The 26,636-nt window shown below is 42.9% G+C and overlaps 1 protein-coding gene across 5 annotated transcripts in view; it reads right to left on the bottom strand.

Moving 5' to 3' along the window:
- tbcelb (tubulin folding cofactor E-like b) overlaps positions 1–26,636 on the bottom strand; it is a 66,996-nt gene that overhangs the window by 12,274 nt on the left and 28,086 nt on the right. For all 5 annotated transcript variants that reach the window (XM_067970800.1, XM_067970799.1, XM_067970801.1 and 2 more), the window contains 4 exons: positions 20,264–20,445; positions 15,832–16,088; positions 11,419–11,545; positions 10,205–10,318 (listed from right to left, as the gene is read on the bottom strand). In XM_067970800.1, coding sequence (XP_067826901.1) covers positions 10,205–10,318; positions 11,419–11,545; positions 15,832–16,088; positions 20,264–20,445 — 680 coding nt within the window. The remainder of the gene's footprint in view (positions 1–10,204; positions 10,319–11,418; positions 11,546–15,831; positions 16,089–20,263; positions 20,446–26,636) is intronic.

Below are 26,636 nucleotides of genomic sequence, written 5' to 3'. Positions count from 1 at the left end.
ATTAGAAGGTATGACGGTGGATAAGCAGTGTCAGACATTTAAAAAGAGATTTTATGACTCTCAACAAAAATATATCCCAGTAAGGAGGAAAGACTCCACGAGAAGAGTGTACCAACTAAGGAAGTTAAGGGTGATATCAAGTTAAAAGAAAAGGCATACAACATGGCAAAGATTAATGGTAAGTCTGAAGATTGGGAAAACTTTAGAAATCAAAGGAGGACTAAAAAAATGAGGGAGAAAATAGATTATGACAGCAAACTAGCAAGAAATATAAAAACTGACAGTAAGAGCTTTTACAAGTATACAAAAAGGAAGAGGGTAGCTAAAGTAAGTGTAGGTCCCCCTTAGAGGATGAGACTGGGGAAATAATAATGGAAAACAAGGAAATGGCAGAGGCATTGAATAGATGTTTTGTATCTGTCTTCACAGTAGAAGACATTAAAAGCATACCAATAATAGTAGATAATCAAGGGGCAAAAGGGAGGGAGGAACTAAAAACAATCACTATCACTAGAGAAAAAGTACTAGGCAATCAAATGGGTTTGCAGGCTGACAAGTCCCCTGGACCCAATGGCTCGCATCCGAGGGTCTTAAAAGTAGCAGCTACAGAGATAGTGGATGCATTGGTTGTAATCTTCCAAAATTCACTAGATTCTGGAAAGGTCCCAGCAGATTGGAAAACTGCAAATGTAACGCCCCTATTCAAGAAAGGAAGGAGACAGAAAGCAGGTAACTATAGGCCAGTTAGCCTAACATCTGTCATTGGGAAAATGTTAGAATTGATTATTAAGGAAGTAGTAGCAGGACATTTAGAGACTCAAAATAAAATCAAGGAGAGTCAACATGGTTTTATGAAAGGGAAATCATGTTTGACAAATTTATTAGAGTTCTTTGAGGAAGGAACGAGCAGAGTGGATGAAGGGGAACCAGTAGTAGTGTACTTGGATTTCCAAAAGGCATTCGATAAGGTGCCACATAAAAGGTTGCTGCACAAGATAAGAGCTCATGCTGTTGTGGGTAATATATTAGCATGGATAGAGAATTGGGTGACTAACAGAAAAGAGAGTCGGGATGAAGGGGTCATTTTCAGGATGGCAATATGTAACAAGTGGGGTGCTGCAGGGATCAGTGCTGGGGCCTCAACTATTTGCAATCTATATCAATGACTTGGATGAAGGAAGCGAGTGTACTGTGGCCAAAGTTGCTGATGATACAAAGATAGGTGGAAAAGTAAGTTGTGAGGAGGACACAAAATATCTGCAAAGGGATATTGACAGGTTAAGCGAGTGGGCGAAAATTTGGCAGATGGAATATAATGAGGGAAAATGTTAAGTCATCTACTTTGGTAGGAAGAATAAAAAAGCAAAATATTATTTGAATGGAGAAAGACTACAGAATGCTCCGGTGCAGAAGGATTTTTGTGTCCTCGTACATGAAACACAAAAAGTTAACATACAGGTGCAGCAGGTAATTGGGAAGGCAAATGAAATATTGGCCTTTATTTCCAGGGGGATGAAGTATAAAAGCAGAGAAGTCTTGCTACAACTGTACAGGGTGCTGGTGAGACCACTCCTAGAGTACTGTGTACAGCTTTGGTCCCCTTATTTAAGGAAGGATATACTTGCATTGGAGACAGTTCAGAGAAGGTTCGCTAAGTTGATTCTGGGTATGGAAGGGTTTTCTTATGAGGAAAGAATGAGCAGGTTGGGCCTATACTCACTAGAGTTTAGAAGAATGAGAGGAGATCTTTTTGAAACATATAAGATTCTGAGGAGGCTTGACAGGGTAAATGCTGAGAGGAAGTTTCCCCTCATAGGGGAATCTAGAACTAGGGGGCATAGTCTCGGAATTAGGGGGCACCCATTTAAGATGGAGATGAGGAGAAATTTCTTTTCTCAGAGGGTTGTGAACCGTTGGAATTCTGTGCCCCAAAGAGCAGTGGAGGCTGAGTCATTGAATATATTCAAGGCTGAGTTAGACAAATTATCAGCAAGGGAGCCAAAGGATATGGGGAACAGGCAGGAAAGTGGAGTTGAGGCCAGAATCAGATCAGCCATGATCTCACTGAATGGCAGAGCAGGCACGAAGGGCCAAATGGCCTACTCCTGCTCCTATTTCTTATGGTCTTATGGCTGCTTTGAATAATCTGCCTTGACAAAAATGGCTGTTACAATGTCTCATAACTTTGACACAGTTTCTTGCTATGACCTTGTCTACAGCTGATTTTCAAAGTCTTGAACTTGTCTTGTGAAAAGAGAAAAATACACAGAATGCTTTGGGTTGAAGATAAATATTCAAAATGGTAAGATTCTTAACTGAGGAAAAAGGAGCAGAGAGATCTAGGGGTGCAGATACATAGATCTTTAAAAAGGCGGTAGCGCAGGTATAAAAAAGGCAAATGGAATTCTAGGTTATATAGATCTTTAAAAATAAATTTATTAATTTTAAGGGCAAACAGTGAGATTGGTTGGAAAAATGACGCAGAATTATGATAAGGTAAATAGTGACAGATTGGTTCACTGGTCAGCAAGACAGTAATTTAAGATAATCACAGGAAGAATTAACAGAGAGGTTAGAAAAAAATATTTACACAAGTGACTGGAATGCAGAATTCACTGCCACAGACTATTGAATCAGAGTCCATAAATACTAAAAAATAAGTTGCTCAATAAAAAATATTAAAAGGTATGGCGAACAAGTGGGATATGGTGAAAAAACTCTGGCACAGAATTTATGGGTCATATACCCCATTTCTATGCTGTAACATTCTATGATACTATGAAGAACAAAGTTGGAAAATTTTCACAAAGGTTATTGGGACATAGAATACTTTACTGCAAATTGCTATTGAGGCAGAGACAATAACATCATTTAAAAAGGGAATTGAATAATTATATAGAAAGGAAAATAAAAGGATACTTGGAAAGGGCAGGGAAATGGATTTAGAGTATATAGACTCAATTGAAAGGTTCGCAGCAACACAGGTGCAATGAGGAAATGGCTTCCTTCTGTGCCATTATTTTCCATGACCGTGCCCATACGGCCTGGTTTTCTAGCCGAGCGCAGCCACCCTCTGCTCCACTTTGTTTGTACAAAATTCAAGTCCTGGCTATTTTTTCTTAAACTAAAATAACAGCAGTCATTAATTACTTGCCACTTTTATTTGAGTCATTGGGGCCTCATGGTCCCTCTATTATTCAAACAACCTTTTTCTTCCTTTCACAAGAAATACTAGCCCAAACTTATAACCAGCTATCAAACATTTAATAAAGCAGCTTTTTACTAAGAAACCAGAGATCCTACCAAAGGTTACAGCCTGTTTAACCCGCAAAGACCGAGAAAAATTGCTAGTCTCATTCCTAAGGTTAAATGTCAGTAAGACGATGATGACACGCTGCAGTATGACATTAGTATTTTACAATGAATCGTTCCTTTGTGCAGTTTACAAGCAGCCAGTAGCTGCAAATGTCAGGATACATTACCTCAACCAATTACAGTGCAATTCTACTCAATGACAAAGCAAATAATGAGGTCCAGACTTTATTAAAGGTTTGGGAATATTCTGCTCCATCAAAAAAACATTAAAAGTGGGGAGTTCTTATTAAAAGCTTTATCTTCCTGGGTTTAAGGGTTTTTAGGAATTGCTGAGAGATACAGGTTACACAAGTGCGAGGACCAGTTATTACTCTCTAGTTTTACAGCAGTTCTACACAAGTGCATCTGAAGTACACCCCATTATAACTCATCAACTGCAGCATCAATCTGCGTGATAAACAGATTTATTCAATTAATATCAGATGCTAGAGCTATTTTGGAGGGGTGGCTGGCTGGCTGGCATATATAATGCAGTTATAAGTTATATTTTAAGAATTCTACTCAAGATTTTATAGCCTAGTGGGTCAGTTAAAAATACTCAGCATATTTTATCAACTTTTCCAGATGTTTGGAGGTTGGGGAAAAAAAAAAGAAAAACTTTTCTTTAAAATTATGAACGTGCTAGCAAGCCCAGTGTGCACCTGATAATTACTTCCCACCACATTCAGCTATATACACAGCATTATATACACAACCACATAAATATATGCATATCTACATATACCACACACTTAGTATATACCTAGATGCTCATTTATGTCAAAATAATAAAAAATCTGCCACTGTAGAAGGGGGAACTTGATCTGTTTTGTACCAGCCTGCTCGATTATATATTTGGAATTATGGAGGAGTTATTATATGCTTGTGCAGATAAGTGAATTAGTAGTAAGTAATGAGCCAATGGACTATAAATGGACTTGTTAAGGGAATCACTTCATTCCTCCACAGGGTCTGCAGGAAAAACCTGGCTGGCTGCCCTCTGTAGGAATCTATCTACACCTGGATTGCAGGTGCAAAAGAAATGAGCCAGTGTCAGCATGTGAATGCAGTTCATGATCTCAATGCATATCGCTCTGGACAAGGATATGAAGCTATTTGTTTCCTCAAATTTTTCTTAGAAGGCACCTATCAAAACTTCAGAGGGAGGTGCATCCAGTGAATCAGGTTCCAATAGGGACCACTCTGGTGTAGTTTAGCTCAAGTTCCTAATGCCCTGGACTGGGAGCAGAAGTCTATAAGCTGGGGAGTGTTGAGGCATGTTTTTCTCAACAGACATTGCTTTGATGCCCTCCCAATCCTTCCCCTGTAACAGTGGAATATTTATTTTTGATCTAGGCTGCCCCCCCACCCCCCCATTGTGGAGCCCAGTGTCTGCATGGCAGCCCTTTGAGCCACTGCCAAAGGTGCAAAGCGTGTGAACGTTGAGTCCTGTTGAGTGTTCCTGGAGGTGACCACACTCTCCAGAGTAGACTGCAGAGTGTTGATGCCATATGAGATGACACCACAGAGACTAGCAGACTGCTGCACGATCTCAGCCATACTGCCAAAACTCCTTGGCACACCTCATGTAACTGCCGATTTCTTGTCATGACTGGGCCCATGAAGTCTGCGTCTGTCGTCCTCAGAAGAGCTGGGAGAGGGCCTGCCCTCCAGCAAGCGCTCTCCTGAGCTGTCCCTGCCACCAGCGTCTGTTGCTATCCATTGCCGTTGGGTATTTCATCATGTGCAGACCTCTCTAGCTCACTATCTACCCCAGGTGGAGAGCCAGTGTCTGAGCTAGTGTCTGGGAGGCATGGAGCGAGTGACTGTAACCTCAGGAGGGTTGTCTTCCTCTGAGGTATCTCTTGTGCAGGAGCCTACTGCTACAGAGAAAGAAGAGAAAAGGGACAAGAATTAGGATAACAGATATAGGCTAGACATTAGGTGACAGTCTTGAGAATGCAGCTTGAAGTTGTGAAAGTTGCTGCATATTTGCTGAGGTGAATAAATAGATACACGTGATATGCAGACATCCTGCTGAGGTAAGCCACCAGCTTCTTCTTTCCAGATATCTATGACTCTACCTGGGCCAGTGATATCCTGGGTTTTACGCTGGGCTTGGGCAAGGGCTATGATATCTTCCCCCAGTCTTGGTCCTGTTCCTGGACTTATGCTCAGTCTTGTCCTGCAGAAAAAGGGGGTGAGAGTTAGTGAGTGGCTGTTGAAAAGGTCAGTGGAGATGTGTGTGGCTTGTGCAGATATTGGATGTGTTGAGAAGTGGAGAAGAAGCATGATGTAATGAGGATGGGGAGGTGATGAATGTAAAGGCAAGTGTATGCAATGTGAAGTGAGGAAGGAGTGGTGGGAGGAGTTAGTGGTTGTGCAAGTGGTAGTATGCAGGAAGAAAGTGGGTATTCATGTGTGGTGTGAAGAAGAGAAAGGAAGAGGTGAATGTGTTTGGAATGAGAAAGAGAGGTATGGCAGTGTGCCCTTGTGATTGGATGTGATAGACAGGAGGGAATTGTTGGTACTGGTTAGGGAGGAGGTGAAAGGTGTGCTGAGGTGCTGTTGAGAAAGGTGGAGAGCTAAAGTGCTGTACTCACCCTGAAGTCATTGAACCCAGGTTCCAAGGATGATGCTGGTGCCACTGACCCTCTCAGACAACTCCATCAGGCCTGCTTCATTCTGGCCTTGGTTTTGGAGAACAGCTGCTCCCTTCTTGCCCTCACTTTCTCCACTAGGACCTCCAGAGAGGCATCTGAAAAGTGGGAGGCAGCCCTTCCACTCATCTGTGTCCTCAAAAAGTCCTCCAGTTCTTCAATGATAATTGCAGGCTGGGGAAGTAACTTCACTTTAAGAGGTGCATCCAAGCTTTACTTAGGCCTCGGTAGTTGCGCCAGAAATTGCGTGTGTGACGTGGGCTGGCTGCCCGATTTGTCATGCAATCAGAAGGGCAGTCCATCAATCATATTGAAATGAAGCCTGGGAGTTAAAATGGCCCAAGCCTCACGCCTCACACTATGGGGGCTTGCACCCCGGCCCCACACGCCCAAAGTTAGAACCAGGACTTTAATGTCAGACAGGCTTTCCGATACCACAGAGGCGGTCGAAGGGTCAAGGGAAGTGGTGCAGAGTTAGAGCTGCTGTCATCAACATACATGTGGAAGCGAACTCTGTCAAACCAACTGTAGCTAAAGCTAACAAGGTATTGGGTTGTAGTAACAGAACCATTCAGTATTAATCAAAGGACACCATTTTGACACTATACAGGTCGCTAGTCAGACTGCATCTGGAGTACTGTGCCCAATTTTGGTCCCCCCACGTGGTGGGTGATATAACGGCCTTGGAGAAGGTCCAGAGAGCTACAAGAAAGATTCCTAGCTTAAAGAACCTCAGCTACTCAGATTGGCTCAAGGCCCTTAGTCTATTTACTTTAGAGCAGCATAGACTTCGTGGTGACCTGATAGGGGTCAATAAAATAATTGAAGGGATGGATTGCATCCCTACTGATAGATTATTCCAGTTTAACAGATTGGGAGGACCAGAGGACACGAGTTTAAACTAGGAAAGAGTAGGAATAGACTATGTTGCACAGTTGTTCTTTTCCCATTGAATTGTGAGCCTCTGGAATACACTGCCGGCTGGTCCTGTTCCTGACTGCACAGAGATCGCATTATATAGAAGGTAAGTGCCTTTATAGAAAACACTTGGTCCGTGTGATTTCCTGGACTGGTTTTAAGCGCTTGAAGGGATCGGAGAGGAATTTTACAGAGTATTTTTTCCTTAATTGGCCCTGGGTTTTTTCCTCTGGCTTTCTTGCCTCTCCTACGAGATTACATGGCTGCAGGTGTGAGCATGATGGAATAGTATTGCACAGAAGTAGGGGTGTGGCAAACAGCGAGGAGACTGTAAAAGGAGGGCACAGACAGGTTAGTGGAATAGTGGTAGATACAATTTAATATGGAGAAGTATGAGGTAATACATTTTGGGAGAGAAAACAAGGAACGGGAGTATGTAATGGAAAAACACCGCAGGGTGCAGATACATAATGTCTTGAAAGTTAGAGTGCAGATTAAACTATTAAAAAAAAAGGCCATCATATTGGATTTTATAAATAGGGCAAAGAATACAACAGAAAAGAGGTAATTAAATCCATTGAGAGCACACATTATAGATTCCTCGGGATGATGCTAGGAATGGAAAACTATAGCTATGAGCAGAGACTTGAGGTACTGGCACTATTTCCATTGGAGCAAAAAAAGGCAGAAAGAAAGTCTATAGGTTTTTAAAATTATGAATGGTATTGATAAAGTGAATAGGAAAAGACTATCTCCTGGTAGGGAATCAGTGATGAGTGGTCATTAATTAAAATAGTCACTAAGAGTAAGGAAAAGGGGTTAGGAAACATTTCTTACTCAGAGGGTTGTTGTAGCATAGAATGCATTGTCACAGGTAGTAGTTGAGGCAGAGACTGTAGCATCTTTTAAAGGAAAAGTGGATGAAGATACAGGACAATGGGGAGAGAACAGGGCAGTGGGATTAGTTTCGGATTACTAGCAAAGAGACAGCACAGACACAATCGCCAAATGGCATTCTTCTGTGCTGTAAGCTTATATGATTCTAAGATTTGGTTGTGGAGAAGGAAGCATGGTACATGTTCAATCCAGATCTGGCTGTGGACAAAACCAGTTGTGTGTCAGGAGTACTCAAGTCTGGGACCCTATAACTTTTAAGATGCAGATTTGGGAAGTGTATTGAGAAACAACAGGACTGAGAGATGGAATTTTTTTTCGTTCATGGGATGTGGGCATTGCTGGCAAGGCCAGCATTTATTGCCCATCCCTAATTGCCCTTGAGAAGGTGGTGGTGAGCCGCCTTCTTGAACCGCTGCAGTCCGTGTGGTGAAGGTTCTCCCACAGTGTTGTTAGGAAGAGAGTTCCAGGATTTTGACCCAGCAACGATGAAGGAACGGAGATATATTTCCAAGTCAGGATGGTGCGTGACTTGGAGGGGAATGTGCAGGTGGTGGTGTTCCCACATGCCTGCTGCTCTTGTCCTTCTAGGTGGTAGAGGTCGCGGGTTTGGGAGGTGCTGTCGAAGACGTCGTAGAGACAAGGGTGTCAAGACAGAGTAAAGATGGATTGAGGGCCAGAGGAGGGGACGCCAGGAGTTGAGTGAGCAAGCTGGTGAGGGAGCCAGGAAAGAACATAATGGTAGTGGAGTTGGAAGTAGGCAGGAGGATGTGGATGGCAAGGAAGTGGTCAAAGATAGCCCTATCACTGATCAAGACCTCAGAGGTGGTGAGATAGCAAGATGAAGGAATTGGCTGTGGATGAGGGTGGGAGAAGGAGACGTTGATGTGAAGAAGTTAAGTGAGGACAAGAGGGCAAAGAAGTCAGAGTAGAGGGGGCAAGGGGAATTGAGGTGGATATTTAAGTCACCGACAATGAGTAAATCACTTGGTGCAAAAGCTAAGAAATAAGAGAAGGGCACAGAGGGCAGTAGGCGATGAGGACTTTAAATAAAAGGTTAGAGGGATGGAATAGCTACGGTGCTAATATATACCAGAGGGACTTAGTGACAAAAGCCACATCACTGTCGTGGTTTGGGTACACCGTGAATCATGTACCCAGGTGGGAAGGTTCAGTGAGGGGGGAAAAGGAGTCACTGCCTGAAGGTTAGGATTCTATCAACACCAGGACGTCAATAGATTCATCGACGATGAGGTTGTGGATAGCAAGCAAGCTAACATAATGTAACATGTCATCAGTTGATAACCTGCTGACAGGCACATATTCTTGGTGATGCCCAACTATGAATAGCTGCATACATTCAACTTGACAAAACCCAATTCAGTGTGGCCGTCTTTCTTCTGATTTTACTTTCATTTCTCAGTTTTGTCCTGTATAAATACAGGAGACACAGTTTAGTTGCTCTTTACAGGTGCAGCATTGAAACCAGAGGCAAATGTAGCAGGCAGCGATCTAATGTTTTTCCAACACACATTTTATGCAACAATCATATTCAGAGATGGTGAATGGGATGTTACATTTTACAATGTTTGAAGCAGTTGGCAGAAGTTGATGTCAAATATTATCCCAACTGTGGGGGTACTTAGTTTGTTTTGACACAGACAGTACATTTCATGGATTAGGGCTGAACATATCGAAAGACAAAACAGCCAGGCTTGAGGAAATAGGGAAGAAACACATTCTATAAGGAGTTAAAATTGTGTGCTTCAGCCTCCTTGCTCATTTACCTGCTTTTATGACTACCTTGGCAGTGTGTGATTGGTCATATGATCTGGGAAGAGTACCTCCCATAGCTGAGCCTGTAAGCATACTCAAAGCAACTACTCAATTCTTTTTCCTTCTATTTTTATTATTCTGTATTTTAATAAGGATGACAGTGTTCCGTTTTGGTGTTCTAGAAATGCCTGAATTGGTGCCAATGCCCGATTCTTGGGATAAAAATTTTGGAGCAAACACATAGACTGGCAGATGTGGATACAGAATTAAATGTGCAAACTACGAAGAACTACAAGGACTAAATCTGAACAAACCTACAGCTGGGAGAGGCTGAAATTCTGTCCAATCCAACAATGCAACTCGAAAACTTACAATTCTATAGTGACCCTATATGGAAAGAAGTGTCAAGCATTTACAGGATGAGGATAAAGGTATACACTGAGCGGGAGGAAAGAGGGAAAACCGAAAATGGGATGGGTCAAAAATGCAGTTGAAATGGTGGGTTGAAGCAATGAGGGAAGTGGCAAGATAGAAAAATTGAGAGGGGGCTGCACACAGCAGGGTGGTGGAGGCTGACAGAGTTTTGAATATGAATCACTTGCCTGTCTGGTAATTCTTCATCTGGCCGATTCATGTAGTAACGTATGAAAAAACGTTCAGCATCAATCCTCTCTCCTGTAACTTTGCTGCCATTTAACAGCATAACAGATGGCAACCTGGTTAGAAAAACGAGGTGAAGTGAAAGTTTGTCAGGACGAGATTTCCTGTCAGTTTGTTTTTGATGAATTAACATTCTATAAAAATCAAACAAGTCACCCCGTCCAACAGGGTGTAAAAGCACAGCTTTCCTTTTAGGGTTAGTATAGCACAAGGGCAGTGATGTGGCCGGTCGGTTTTTGGATTTCTTTCATTCATTCAGTACAGGGTTATAAAGCTAAAGTGTTGCATTGTTTCTAACAGTCGTCAAGGCAGTAATGGGAACAAAAATCAAAAGATAATCAAAAATTGAAGGGGAGGTTAGAAAAAATTAATTGCATAGAGGTTGGCTAGAATTTTGAATTCTCTGCTATAAGCTGTTGTTGTACAATCCATGAATTCTTTCAAAGGACAATTAGATAGTTGATTTTTAAAAAAAAGGAACATTGAAGACTATGGGAAGCAAGAAAGAAAGTGGGATTAGACGCAGTGCCTCACATGGAGAAAAAAAAAGACTTGAGCTGAATGGACAGTTCCTGTGCTGTAACACTATGGTTTTAAGGATAGTGATGTGGCATGTCTTGTTCAGGTGTGCACAGGGACCGTAGGTAACTGGTATGGCAAAGGAGATTTTTTTTGGGGGGGGATAAAATTTACATGTTTAAGATCATGACAGAAGTGAGCAGATGAGTGTGGGACTAGGGATACAATTATAAGCTTAGGAATAGTCTGAGTTACAAGTGATTTTAAGCAGCTTAAAAAATGAATCTGTTCTGCACCCTAGGGGAACTGGCCAATAGATATAAACTAATAAACCACTGTAATTTAACACATTTATTAGGCATCAAATATTTAGAAAGAACATTGATATCTTAACAGCGCAAGAATGGATACCAGTAGGCACAATATATACACCATAGGCCTCCCACCCAAATCTCCACCACTTGCAGCCAGTTACAAACCCTCATCTAAAGCCCCCAACACAACACTCCCTTACACAACCTGATGCAAAAATTTGCAACACAAACCCTTACTCAACCATAGGCTCTGATGCAAACCTTTCCCCACAGCTTATTGCATATCCTCAAGACTGATCAAAAAAACTTAAGATTATGGTTACCTAGCTATGACAAGTTTGCGTCGCTCCTCCTCAGAATAACTCTGCAGTAAGGAAATTCCCAGAAGCCTCACTTCTTCCAGTTTAGGGAATGCTTTGAGTTTATCAATATCATCCCATGAGCTTAGTCCTATAGGATAACAGTGCTGTATTAGCATCAGCAGACACCATCTAAGCAGCACCAGTTTGCTTAAACTATAACCAAGCTTTACAACTGAATTCAAATTCATAGCACCCTTTGTTAGCTCACGTCCTATGATATTTAAAGAGAGATTGCTTGGACTTAATATAAGTAAATAAAATGGTAATGAAGAAAATAATGGGGCTTAAGATCGGCAAATCTCTAGGACTGGAGGTTTCCACCTAGAGTATTAAAAGTAGTTGAAAAAATTGCAGATGCGTTAAGACAATTTTCCAAAGCGCTCTAAATTTGGGAATTGTGCCTTTAGTCAAGAAAATTGCAAACGTCACTCCATTATTTAAAAAGGGACGGAGAGAAACCAGGTAACTACAGATCTGTCAGTCTAATGTTGTGGGGATGCTACTGGAATCTCAGGGATAGAGCAACTGAGCACTTCCAACAAGTCTGAGCTGATTAAAGAGAGTCAGCATTGATTTGTTGAGGGTAAGTCATGTCTGACTAATCTAGTTGAATTTTTTGAGGTCACTAGCAATGTGGATAGAAGTGTCTGTGGATGTTGTCTATATCGCATCTGATAAGGTTCCACCCAAGAGATTATTAGCAAAAATGAAAGTGCATGGAATTGGAGGTAACCTTGTAACATGGGTTGGTAATTGGTTGCGAGGTTGGAGACAGAGTAGGGATAGAGGGAATGTGCTCCGATTGATGGGATGCAGCAAGTGGTGTTCCCCAAGGATCTGTACTGGGGCTTCAGCTTTTCACCATATATATTGATGATTTGGATGAAGGAACTGTAAACAGTTGTATAGAGCTGTTCGCAGATGACACTAAGTAAGTAGTGCAGATGGCAGCAGTTAGTTACAAAAGGACAAACAGATTAAGTGAGTGGGCAAAACAATGGCGAATGGAGTTCAATGTTCAAGCATAAGGTCATGCACTTTGGACCCAAGAAAGATAAATCAGAGTATTTTCTAAATGATGAGAAACTAGGAACTGTAGAGAAGCAAAGTGATTTGGGAGTCCAAGTTTACAAAAAGATAGTAGACAGCTTCACAAAGCAATAAAAAAGGCTAATGGAATGTTGGCCTTTATCAAGTTTGACCTTGAGTTTAGAAGGATGAGGGGTGACATAACTGAGGTATTTAAAATGATAAAGGGATTTGATAGGGTAGGTAAAGTGAACCCATTTCTTCTGTTGGGGAATCCAGAACAAGGGGGCAGGATCTTAAAATTAGACCTAGGGCTTTCAGGAGTGAAATCAGGAAGCACTTTTTCACACAAAGAGTAATGGAAATTTGGAACTCTTTCCCCCCGCCCTCACCAAATGGCTGTGGATCAATTGAAATTTTCCAAGACCAAGATCAACAGATTTTTATTAATTGTAAACAATTTTACAACACCAAGTTATAGTCCAACAAATTTATTTTTAATTCCACAAGCTTTCGGAGGCTTCCTCCTTCGTCAGGTGAACGGTATGGAAGTGACATTTTCGAATCCTTCGCATTTTAAAATCACAGAACAATGCCTGGTGATTACTGCCCGTTGCCAAGGCAATCACAGTGAGCAGACAGAAAGGTGTCACCTAAAAAGGCCACCGAATATACAAACCCCCAAAAAAAAGGAGAGAAGGAAGACAGTCAATGACCCGTTATATTAAAAACAGATAACATTTGTTCGCTGGTGGGGTTACGTGTAGTGTGATATGAACCCAAGATCCCAGTTGAGGCCGTCCTCATGGGTGCGGAACTTGGCTATCAATTTCTGCTCGACGATTTTGCGTTGTCGTGTGTCTCGAAGGCCGCCTTGGAGTATGCTTACCTGAAGGTCGGTGGCTGAATGTCCATGACTGCTGAAGTGTTCCCCGACAGGGAGAGAACCCTCCTGTTTGGCGATTGTTGCGCGGTGTCCGTTCATCCGTTGTCGCAGCGTCTGCATGGTCTCGCCAATGTACCATGCTCTGGGGCATCCTTTCCTGCAACGTATGAGGTAGACAACGTTGGCCAAGTCACAGGAGTATGAACCGTGCACCTGGTGGGTGGTGTCCTCTCGTGTGATGGTGGTATCTGTGTCGATGATCTGGCATGTCTTGCAGAGGTTACTGTGGCAGGGTTGTGTGGTGTCGTGGACGCTGTTCTCCTGAAGGCTGGGTAATTTGCTGCGAACGATGGTTTGTTTGAGGTTGGGTGGCTGTTTAAAGGCGAGTAGTGGAGGTGTGGGGATGGCCATAGCGAGGTGTTCGTCATCATTGATGAGATGTTGAAGGTTGCGGAGAACATGGCGTAGTTTCTGGACGACGAAGGGTACTCTGTTGGTTGCGTCCCGTGTTAGTCTTCTGAGGCGGTCTACGCGATTTTTCGCTGAATCTACTCCTCAGAATCGTTTTTTTTCTTGGACACACGAATCTCCATCAAAGACGGGCACCTCAGCACCTCACTCTACCGCAAGCCCACGGACAACCTCACGATGCTCCACTTTTCCAGCTTCCACCCTAACCACGTCAAAGAGGCCATCCCGTATGGACAGGACCTGCGAATACACAGGGTCTGCTCAGACGAGGAGGAACGCGATGGACACCTACAGATGCTGAAAGACGCCCTAGTAAGAACGGGATATGATGCTCGACTCATCGATCGACAGTTCCGACGGGCCACAGCGGTGATGGACTGGGGTTTACAATTGTCAACCCCAGTCCATCACCGCATCTCCACATCACAGATTTTTATTAGGCAAGGGTATAAAGGGATATGGATCAATGGCAGGTGAATGGAGTTATGGTACAGATCAGCCATGATCTAATGGAATGGTGGAACAGGTTCGAGGGACTAAATGGTCTACTCCTGTTCCTATGTTTCTTTTAAGATGATCGCCAAAAGAATGAAGAGAAAAGTTAGATTTTTTTTAAAATAGAGGGTTGTTAAGACATGGAATGCCCAGCAGGAACAATGGTGGAAGCAGAATCCATCTGATTATTATCTGATCTGACAAACATCAGTCTTCTGTGCTGTGACATTTTATTAAATGGAGACAGTGAGCATTGATTTGCTAAGATGACACGATTGACTAATTGTTATTTCCTTTAAGAAAATCCAGTGAATACTTAAAAGGGAAATATGCCAGATGCATGTATGAATTTTCAGCAAATAAGTGATAAGGTGCCACTTGAGGCTTATGAAGATTGTGGCACACTGTGTTAAAGGGAATTTCACCATGTGCATAAATAGATGATCAAGTGACAGAAAGCAGAGTAGAGATAAATGTATCTTTATATAACAGATTTGGATGCAGCCACAGGAAGGACGGTACTAAAGTTTGCCCATTAGGGGGCATGGCAAACTGAGGAAGAGTGCAGGTGGACTGGACAGATAGGTGGCAGATGCAAAGAAATATGAGATTGTTCTTTTCCTCAAAATGTACTGTGAAAAGAAATACACACTAAATAGTATGATTCAGAGAGGATGAGCAGAGCAATCTAATGGTGCGGATATAGACTTTTGAAGTTGAGTGCAGGTAGAAAAGGACATAAAAAGAGAAATGGGATTCTGGTAACAAGAGGGCATAGGATGATGGTGCTTATTAAAAGAATGAAGGAGTGAGCTAGAAGATTTTTTCCCCCATAGAGGGTTATTAGAAGATGGACTGTTTTAACCACAAGTGGTATTGGAAGAGAGGCTACATCATTTAAAGAGTGCAGGGAAATTACATTAGAGCAGATGACTCCAGTAAAGAGCCAGCAGACATAGCCAAATTGCTTGTGCTGCAATTTCTAGGATTCTTTGACTTCTGAATGGACGGTATTCCCTCAAACTAAATATAACCAGACTGCTCACGGAGGATACCCCGTGACATTCACATTTCCAGGATGAAGGATGGCTTGCCTAGGTTAAGATATTATTTTCAGCACATTCAGAATTGAGCTGTTAAAATAAATGTTGAAACTTTTATTTTTACCACATTCCTTCAGAGAGAGTTTATGAAAAGCAGGAATATTTTGGTGAAATCTCGACTCCCTCTCTTCAGCCAATGGAATCTCAGACCGAAGAACAGGAAAGAATAAAGCTGCAATGATCAGTTCAGCAGATGCTACCTAACCCAATACTCTAAAGAATCTACTGGTTAACTCAAACATTCCAATTTAGACAGAGAAATTAAACCTATAATACATAGTCTAGAAGTTCTCCACAGTCAGTATTGTAGAATTTAACATTTTCAGTTTGCAAAAATCTTATTTGTATTCTAAGCACAGAGATGTGAAATGATCCGATCACATATCATACCTGAGTTATGAAGATTTACTGATCGTAGGTTTTGGAAAAGTTGTGCCAGGGTTCCCTGGGAATCTGTGATGCTGACCAGGTGATTGTTTGCCAGGATTAATGTGTCCAGACCTGGGAACATCTGTCCAAGTTTGTGTATCTCTGCCCAGTCGCTGAGATTATTATCAGTGATATGTAGGAGTCGAAGTGATGGGTAGGAGCAGGGCAACAGTGATACAGTCCTGTAGTCATTAAAGCACAGGAAGAGCTCCTCTAGCCTGCATTGGGGAGGGGACAGAAGAGAAAAGGGAGTGCAAGAGAACAAGAGTAAGAGTAAGAGAACAAAGTAAAAAAAGTGAATGGAAAACAAGGGAAGAGAGAAGTGGAAACAGTCAGTGTCACAAATATACCCCACACGTTCTAATAATTTATTCACTTGCAGATTCAGAAATTACAATGCTTGTAAATGCCGTCAGAAAGCCAGAAGTTTGACTAAACCAGTAAACTCAATTCATTTTACACAAAAAAATTGTGAATTATAAGTTCACATTTTTCACATCATATTTGTGGGACATACAAACATATAAACAAGAGGCAGATTGCATCCACGATACAAAGTTAACAGTTTCTATCTGGGTTAGAATCCTGGTACTGAATTCTTTTTAAGACAACCTGATACAGGCATTTCAAACAGTAAAATCAAAAAGGATAGAAGCAGAATGATGGAATGAGAGATTGGACTTCAGGTTTTTTCTTGAGAATCCACACTTATTGTTGAGGAAATTCAATTACATTGGAAACACATTTTGCATGAATATTGAATTCTCCTGTTAAGTGTTAAACTGAATTTACACTATATTTTATACAATTATCAGGACAATGCAATCAAAAGATATAATATCTGGAAACAGGCTGTTTATATTTACAGTAACAGGGCAGGAGGCTAGAGCAGGATATTCACTATACAGAAATGAACTAACGAATTGCAGTGAAACAGGTATAGAGTAAGCATACGGGCTTATAACAAATATCCTTTGTCACTCTTCACTAACAGGCATAGATACATGAATCAGGCAATGTCATGTTACATTCCTAAATCCAAGCCATCATTCAAACACATTTATAAGTCACTGTCCTCATCAGCATCCGAAATCTGTAGAAAGACTTAATTATCCCCTCTGCAGAGCTAGAGGAATTAATTTTCTTCTTTGCTTAGAATTACAGCTGAGGGCTGCAGACTTCACTAAAACAGAGCATGGCTTAATACAAAGCTGCTAAATTAATAGTTAACAGTGTGCCCCGCTGATCCGTCCATCATATAATGCACAAACACCAGGTGCTTGTTACAGGAGTGTCCTTGCAACATTGGAGGAGACTTGGGAGCCTATCCATCTTCCTGTTCAAGTTTGGTGCACAGCAGGGAGAGACCAGGAAAAGGGGAATGAGCAAAATATGAAATTCCTTAAAATAAAAAGGTCAAAAAGCATAAAATTTATTACAATTGGTAGTCAGAATGGTTTTACAGTGAAGTGCTCAGTATTTCTGAAAAATAGTTGGATGATTAAAAATGCCAAACTTGGCCCAAAAACACAATAAAGAAAATCATTGAGCAGGATGATGACATTTGATATCAAGCACAGCTACACATTCTCCACCTTACCAAGACAGCAGACAAATATCTTGCTGTCAGTCATCTGTCTAGGAGTATGGAGCTGGTTGATAGATGTACAAGACTGTTCTTGGTAGACCAGCACCCTGCCCTTCTTTATCACCTTTAGGGAGGCATCTCATACTTAAAAGCACCAAGAATGGAAGCTGAAATAGGAATCTTCCTACCTGAATATTACAGGACAGGTCCAAATCCCACACTCTACTGTAAAGTGTATTAACTCCCATTAGCTGCTGCAGCTTAGGGATTTTTGTATTCAGTTCTGGGCACCACACCTCAGGAAGGATATATTGGCTTCTGAGGGGACGCAGTGCAGATTCACCAGAATGATACGGGACTAAAAGGTTTGAATTATGAGAACAGGGTGCATAGACTAAGCATGTATTCCCATGAATACAGAAGATTAAGGGGTGATCTAATTGAGGTGCTTAAGATGATTCAAGGAGTTGATAGGGTAGAGAAAGAAGCTAATTCCTCTGGTAGGGAGAGTCCAGAACAAGGGGGAATAACCTTGAAATTAGAGCTAGGCTGTTCAGGGGTGGTGTCAGGAGGCATTTCTCCACACAAAGGGGAGTGGAAATCTGGAACACTCCCCCCAAAAAGCTGCTGAAACTGAGATTAATAGATTTTTGTTAGGCAGTGGTATTAAGGGGTACGGAACCAAGGCGGGTAGATGGAGTTAAGTTACAGATCAGCCATGATTTTAACAAATTATAGAGGACCGGGACATGAATTTAAACTATGGAAGAGTAGGAATAGACTGGATGTTGGGCAGTTGTTCTTTTCCCAGTGAATCATGAGCCTCTGGAATACACTGCCAGCTAGTGTGGTGGGTGCTGACTCTCTGCTTTCAAGAGGGAGCTGGATCGGTTCCTGACAGAGGCAGGGGTTGCATTATATAGAAAGTAAGTGTCTTTATAGATAACACTTGGGTCAGTGTGATCTCCTGGACTGGTTTCCATTGTTTGAGGGGGTTGGAGAGGAATTTTACAGACTATTTTTTCCCTTATTGGCCCTGGGTTTTTTCTGTTTTTTGCCCCTCTGAGATTACATGGCTGTGGGGGTGGGTGTGAGGGAGGGAGGCAGGCAGGTGGAGGGAAGAAGTGTTTAGCCATGATCGTCTGATCAGCTGGTCTTTTCCTGCTCGTCAATTTTGTATGTTCATATGATTTAATTGAACGGTGGAACAGGCTAGAGGCGCTGAATGGCCAACTCTTGTTCCTATGTACAGACTCATGTCAGTAATGTTTCATTGTCATGGGGAGAAGAGATTAAGGGAAGAAACAAGAAATTGGCAGCATGCAAGTACACCTCATGTAACTGTGCATCATATTGTATATACAGCAGCTCATATTGTACCCAGCACCAAGAGGCCACTAAGGGCCGAGTCTGTTAATCAGTTAGGAAATTTGGAGAATATTCAACAACTTCAAGTTGCTGGAGTGATGAGGATTTACAGATGCATAGCCACATCCAAGTGACACATGTATAGTTTATAAAACACTTCTGTATAGAGTTGTTTGAGCAGAAAAATCAAAGAATAGTCCTAACCCTAAGGCAAACAAAACAACTAAATCAGAAAAACATGTCTTGTATCAAAGTACTGTGTTCAGACATTCTTTTTAAACACTGACATCCAGTGGCGGAGAATTGTAGTTCAAAAAGAAAGCTTCTTGCACAAGTCTATAACAATTACGATATATATAAAAAAAGATAATTCAACCAGCAGCTAAATAAACTGCTAAAGAAGCTTAATCTATATTTGAAAAGACAACAACGGAGGGGGGGGGGGGGGGAGAGAGAAGACAACAACGGAGGGGGGGGGGGGGGGGGGGGGGGAGAGAGAAGACAACAACGGAGGGGGGGGGGTGGGAGAGAGAAGACAACAACGGAGGGGGGGGGGGGAGAGAAGACAACAACGGAGGGGGGGGGGGGGAGAGAAGACAACAACGGAGGGGGGGGAGAGAGAAGACAACAACGGAGGGGGGGGAGAGAGAAGACAACAACGGAGGGGGGGGGAGAGAGAAGACAACAACGGAGGGGGGGGGAGAGAGAAGACAACAACGGAGGGGGGGGAGAGAGAAGACAACAACGGAGGGGGGGAGAGAGAAGACAACAACGGAGGGGGGGAGAGAGAAGACAACAACGGAGGGGGGGAGAGAGAAGACAACAACGGAGGGGGGGAGAGAGAAGACAACAACGGAGGGGGGGAGAGAGAAGACAACAACGGAGGGGGGGAGAGAGAAGACAACAACGGAGGGGGGGGAGAGAAGACAACAACGGAGGGGGGGAGAGAGAAGACAACAACGGAGGGGGGGGGAGAGAAGACAACAACGGAGGGGGGGGGGGGGGGAGAGAAGACAACAACGGAGGGGGGGGGGGGGGGGAGAGAAGACAACAACGGAGGGGGGGGGGGGGGAGAGAAGACAACAACGGAGGGGGGGGGGGGGGGGGAGGGGAGGAAGGGTGAGAAACGTAGGACGGATGGACAAAGGGAGCCCCAAGACACAGAAATTCATTTAAAGAATAGAAAGTTAAGGAAAGTGTGTACGTCTAAGTGTGATACTACATCATGTGGCTGCAGGTGAGCGGAAAGAGATATAGCGCACTGGTGACTAAAGGCTGTGGGGGGACGGAGGGGCCAAATAAAACAGTTAAACATTTTTCAGGCAATTAGACTTTTCAGTTAGAAAGGAAGAAAGAGCATAAAGGAGAGAAGCAACACAGACAGATGGTAGAGAAGTGAGAGATTTAGGCAGAAACTTGCAGTACTTCAGTCCCTACCCTGGTATCTCCTGCAGTAGGGTGTGAATGGTCTCCCATGAAACCTTGGTGTTGTTGAGGACCAGTCTCTTTATTCGAGAGAAAGAGGCAGCACATTTCGAGTCTAAGATGGCCTGATTCAAAGGATTCGAGGTGACGTTCAGAAATGTCAGCCGAGCAAGATTTGACACAATTTTACTGATCTGTAACACACAAAAAGGCAAAGTGGCAGGAAGATGGGGTCAGAAACATGGTAATCAGTAGCTAATTTATTGCTGTTAAGGACAGCACATGTCTAACAATTTACCAATCTAACAATGATGTGGTATAATTCCAAGCAACACTTCTCTGCCATGGCTGCCTCCTTTGGGGAGCACGAGATGCCTGACACAATGGGCCATTGGTGGAAGTAAAGGGGTTTAGAACAACTTAATTCAGAAGTTTTGACTGCATTGCTGGTTTGTATTTTTGATTACCCACAGTACAATAGTGACTTAGCAGACAGTGGCCTTTCTTTTTTTGAATGGGTGTACTATTGGTCTGCTAGATCAATGTTTCAAAAAAAAAGTTTTCATGCACAGTTTCTACCATATATCAGATGCCCCCATTCCACATCCAACACTGCAGCCGAATTAACCATCATCAATGGCTTATTCTCCACGAGCTTTGTCGTCCCACTTTTCAGTCCTGTTGCCATTACCCTCCCACTCTTGATTCCTCCATTCCTCTCAAACTGATGCCTCTTCTTTTCAAACCCCTGACCTTGTTGTCACCATTCAGCTACATGCTCACCTCTCCACATCTCTCCTTCAATTCTCTTCAATCTGTTTTCAACTCTGCTCACAGCACCAAGACTACCCTGGCCAAAGTCACCAGCAATATCCTTTGTGATTGAGTGTACACTGTGCTACCTCCACAGTATTCAACACAGTTGACCACTCCATCCATCTCCACCGTGGCACGTCTGAACTTGTTTCCACTCCCATCTGTCCCAACAAAGCCAGTACGTCTCCTGTATTTGGCTTCTCTCCCATCCCCACAATCGTCTAAGTGTGCTTCAAGGCTCCATCCTTGCCCCCAATCTTTTCCTTCTCTGCGTGCTGTCCCTTGGCACATCATTTGTAGACACGGCATCAGCTTTCACATGTACGCTGACTACACCCAATTCTCTCTCACTGCCACAGCCTTCCACCGTGGTGCTGGAACTGCATTGCAAACATCAGCTCCTAGATGAACAAAATCTTCCTTCAATTCAACAACAAAATTAAAATCATTTTGCGCAGCTCTCACCAAAAACTCTGCACTTCAAGTCTCAATTCCCTCGATGGTACACAACCTTCATGTAGAGTTTGGCCCCAAGCTGAGCTTTAAACCGCACATCAGAGCTGTCAAAATTATCTATTCACACCTCGGTAATAATGCCCACCTCTACTCCTAACGTTCCCCCCCCACCATTGTCACTAAAATGCTTTTCCATCCCTTTCTTACTCTACACTTGGATACTCCAATGCTCTGCTTACCACCCTCCCAAGTTTTGCCCTTCACAAACGGCAACTGACCCAAACTCCGTCACCTGTATCCTATCCCTTACGAAGGCCTTCATCGTGTCCTCGCCAATCTTTATTGGCTCCCTATACCTTAATGCACTGATTTAAAAATCCTTATCCTCATCTAAAGTCCCTCTATGGCTTTATCCCTCCCTACCTCTGCAAGCTCCTCCAGTCCTAGGTTCCTGCACCCTAATTCTATTCTTCTGATTCTGGCTTCTTCTGCATCCCCCCTTCTATCTGCTCTGTCTTCGGCCACAGGGCCTTGAGCTGTCTTGGCCCAACACTCGAACTCTCCATAATCCATTCTACCATGCCACCTCTCTCCTATCCTTCAAACACCTAAAATTTTACTGCTTAGATCATGTTATTGGTCACTACCTCATCCTTCTCCCATCACTGCTCAGTGCCTGGTTATTTTGGCCTCTGCAAAGCACTTTGGGATGTTTTCTTACATTAAAGGCATCATACAACATAGGAACAGAAGGCGGCCATTCAGCCCCTCGAGCCTGTTCCACCATTCAATTAGATCATGGCTGATCTGTATCTTAACTCCATTTACCTACCTTGGTTCCGTAACCCTTAATACCCTTGCCTAACAAAAATCTATCAATCTCAGTTTTGAAATTTACAATTGACCCCCAACTCAGTCTTTTTTTTTGGGGGGGGGGGGGGGGGGGGGGGGGAAGAAAGAGAGAAAGAGAATGGGGGCAGGGGAGAGAAATGAGTTTTCCAGATTTCCACTACCCTGTGTGAAGTGCTTCCTGACATCACCCCAGAACGGCCTAGCTCTAGATTTAAAAGGTTAAGCCCCCTTGTTCTGGACTCCCTCAGAGGAAATAGTTTCTCTCCAGCTACCCTATCAATTCCTTCATTTATCTTAAACACCTCAATTAGATCACCCCATAATCTTCTATACGCAAGGAAATACAAGCCTAGTCTATGCAACCATATTGGGTACAATTTTGTCTTTTAAAAAGCATTTGGACAGTTACATGGGTAAGATGGGTATGGAGGGATATGGGCCAAGTGCAGGCAACTGGGACTAGCTTAGTGGTATAAACTGGGCGACATGGACACGTTGGGCCGAAGGGCCTGTTTCCATGTTGTAAACTTCTATGATTCTAACCTGTCCTCATAATTTAACCCTTTTAGCCCTGGTATGATTCTAGTGAATTTGTGCTGCACCCTCCAAGTGCAAGGTGAAGTGTATTTCACTCTGTCCCAGCACTTTATACATCAGTAAGGTGGTGAGTGGTCAGCAGCTGTGGTAAATACACAGCTAAGTCTGCACTTACTAACTGGAAGCATTTCCAAATGCCCTTCACTTACACAATTCTTCCCTCATTCTTGCTGGGCAAAATCAAAACAGATCAGATTCAAGCACAGAATTCCAAACAACTCCTTCCCATTCACTGCCATTGTACTGAGGCAACTAACGTGTTGCTCCTTCCCATGCATGCCCACTGCACTGAACCACTATCTGCTAGATATTCCCACATACTCGCACTGGACTGAACCAGTATCTGCTAGTTATTCCCATATACTCCCACTGCACTGAACCAATTATATCCACTATTCCATTATGCTCAGCTACTAACATAAAACATCTGCTACCACATTTCACCTGGAAATACCAACGCATTTTAGAAGTGTAATCAGGAGGGTCGGTAACCAGAGGACACGAGTTTAAGATAATTGGCAAAAAAATCCAGGGGGGTGGGGTGAAGATGAAATTTTTTTAAGCATCTGCAATGCACTGCCTGAAAGGGTGGTGGAAGCAGATTCAATAGTAACTTTCAAAAGGAAATTGGATTAATACTTGAAAAGGAAAAATTTGCAGGGCTATGGGGAAAGGGCAGGGGATTGGGACTAATTGGGTAGCTCTTTGAAAGAGCCGGCACAGGCACGATGAGCCGATGGCCTCCACCTGTGCTGTATGATTCTATGAACTCCCTATGCATCGTGGGAATACTGTCATCTCACGCACTGCAGCGGTTCACCATGGCGGCCCACCACCACCTACTCAAAGGCAACTCGGGATAGGCAATAAATGCCGGCCTTGCCAGCGACATACATCTTGAGAAGGAATTTTTTAAAAAGATAGTCACAGACTTTTACTGAATCTTACCAAGCACAGTATGCTGGTGACTGGCAGGGGCAGTAAAAGACATTTGTTTCTAGCTTATCAGTGGAAGCTAAAATGTTCCACAGTATATAGATTATACAGGTGCATGGTGTTTAGGTGGAAGGAAATGTTTTAGTCAATGAGCAGCAATGATGAAAAATAACAGGGATGTGAATGTGAAGATTACAACAGTCACAGATCATACATCAGGGGTTTAAATCTCACTAATTCACTAGATCACTGAACACTGCATTAGGATATCTGTATGTACAGCACTATGGACACCCAAAGTTAAACAGATCTGAATAAAATTCATCCTGTTTGGGTCATTTCATAATTAGACAATTTCATGCATTTCGTACTCATGCAGGCTATAAAACAGGAACAAAATTATTCAGTGTGTATCTAGTGTGTTTCAAATGGGAAATAGTGATCACAATATCATTGGGTTTAGAATAGTTATGGAAAGAGATGTTGACTAGGGGCTGCAGAAAGTAACCTGAGACGTCAGCTGCTGAAACACACAGGCAGGAACAACATTTGAACTGAAGTCACCTGAGTTCAGTCACTGGCCTGAGCTGGCTGGAACCAGTTTGAATTAACTAAGTTTTGTGAAAGACAGAGGAAATGTGATAAGACACAAGTCCTTATTTAGAAAAGGAGTAATGAGGTAATGCTACCTAAGTCCTTGGGACAGAGCCAATGAGAAGACACGGGGTAACAGAGAAAGCCTAAACCAACGAAAGAGAGAGACAGCACAGCTTGAAGAGATAAGATTCTGAATAAGAATGAAGGATCTGGGGCGTGGAGCCAGAGCGAAGACTCCGGAGACCAACCATCGCGGAAGTGGAAGACCCTACGTCAGGGACGTAGAGATGACGTCGAAAGAGAGAGAACAGAACGCCTGGCCAGCATTAGCTCTCCTTTCGGGTATTATCCTTTATATTCTGAGACCACTTGGAGTGTCAGAGAAACCTAGTGGGTGTGCGTTTAGATCTTAGTTTGGGTATAAAACTGTATAACCTGGTGTAAACTGCATGCCTATATCTAACCAGACGTATAAGCTATATGTATATGATCTAATAGCATGAATAAAGTGAATTGAGATTTAAGAGAGAATTGACACTTCTCTTTGTACTAAGCCAGTAACCATAACCGGTGACCTCTGGTCAACAGGGACAAGGAATAATCAAAGGTGAAGATACTCAACTGGAAGAGGACTAATTTCAGTGAGCTGAAAAGGGATCTGGGCCAGGTGGATTGGAAACAAAGATTGGTAGGTATAACAGTAAATGAGCAATAGGAGGCCTTCGAAGAGGAGATAGTTCGGGTACAGGCTAGACACATTCCAAAGCTAGAGCTCCCTGGATGACTAAAGATATAGAGATTAAAATGAAATAGAAAAAGGAGGCTTAGATAAATGTCAGCTCCATAATACAGTAGAGAACCAAGCTGAATAAAGAAAGTGCAGAGGGGAACTGAAAAAGGAAGTGAGGGGCAAAGAGTGTATGAAAATAGATTAGTGGGCAAAGTCTTTTATAAAACATATAAATAGTAAAATAGTCAAAGGAAGAATGAGGCCGATTTGGGACCAAAAAGGAGATCTTGTGGAGGCAGGGGGCATGGCTGAGGTACTAAATGAGTACTTTACATCTGTCCTCACAAAAGAGGATGCTGCCAATGTCAGCTCCTTCCTCCAGAAAAAAGACTGAGGGGTGACCTGATAGAGGTCTATATGATTATGAAAGGATATGATAGGGTAGACATAGAGAAGATGCTTCCACTTGAGGGAGACCAGAACTAGGCGCCATAAATATAAGAAAGTCATTAATAAATCCAATAGGGAATTCAAGAGAAACTTCTTCGCCCAGAGAGTGGTTAGAATGTGGAACTCACTACCACAAGGAGTAGTTGAGGTGACTAGCATAGATGCATTTAAGGGGAAGCTAGATAAACACGAGGGAGAAAGGAATAGAAGGGTATGCCGATAGGGTTAGATGAAATAGGGAGGGAGGAGGCTCGTGTGGAGCATAAACACTGGCATGGACCTGTTGGGCCGAATGGTACATTCTATGTCAGAGTAAAGGAGGAGCTAGTAGAGAAATTGGATAGGATAAAAATAGATGAAGGAGGCACTTAAAGTAGAAGTCACCCGTCTGGATGGGATGCATCCTAGGTTGCTGAGGGAAGTAAGGGTGAAAATGGCGGAGGCTCTAGCCACAATCTTCCATCTTGGATATGGGAGTGGTGCGAGAGGACTGGAGGACTGCAAATGTTGCACCCCTGTTAGAAAAGGGAGGGATAAACCTGGTAACTACAGGCCAGTCAGCCTAATGTTGGTGGTGGGGAAACTTTGAGAGACAATAATCAGAAAGAAAATTAACTGTCACTTGAAAAAACATGGGTTAATAAATGACAACTAGCATGGACTTATTAAAGGCAAATCGTGTTTGACAAACTTGATTGAGTTCTTTGATGAAGTAAAGGATAGGGTTGCTGAGGATAGTGCAGTTGATGTGTATATGGACTTGTAAATGGCGTTTGATAAAGTACCACAAAATAGACTGGTTATCAAAATTGAAGCCCATGGGATTAAAGGGGCAGCGGCAGCGTGGATAGGAAATTGGCTAAGGGACAGGAAGCAGAGTAGTGGTGAACAGTTACTTTTCAGACTGGAGGGAAGTATACAGCGGTGTCCTCCCAGGGGTCACTATTAGGA

Source organism: Heptranchias perlo, chromosome 33, assembly GCF_035084215.1.
Source record: "Heptranchias perlo isolate sHepPer1 chromosome 33, sHepPer1.hap1, whole genome shotgun sequence".
NCBI lineage: Eukaryota > Metazoa > Chordata > Chondrichthyes > Hexanchiformes > Hexanchidae > Heptranchias > Heptranchias perlo.
This window is presented reverse-complemented; position numbering and strand designations above follow the sequence as displayed.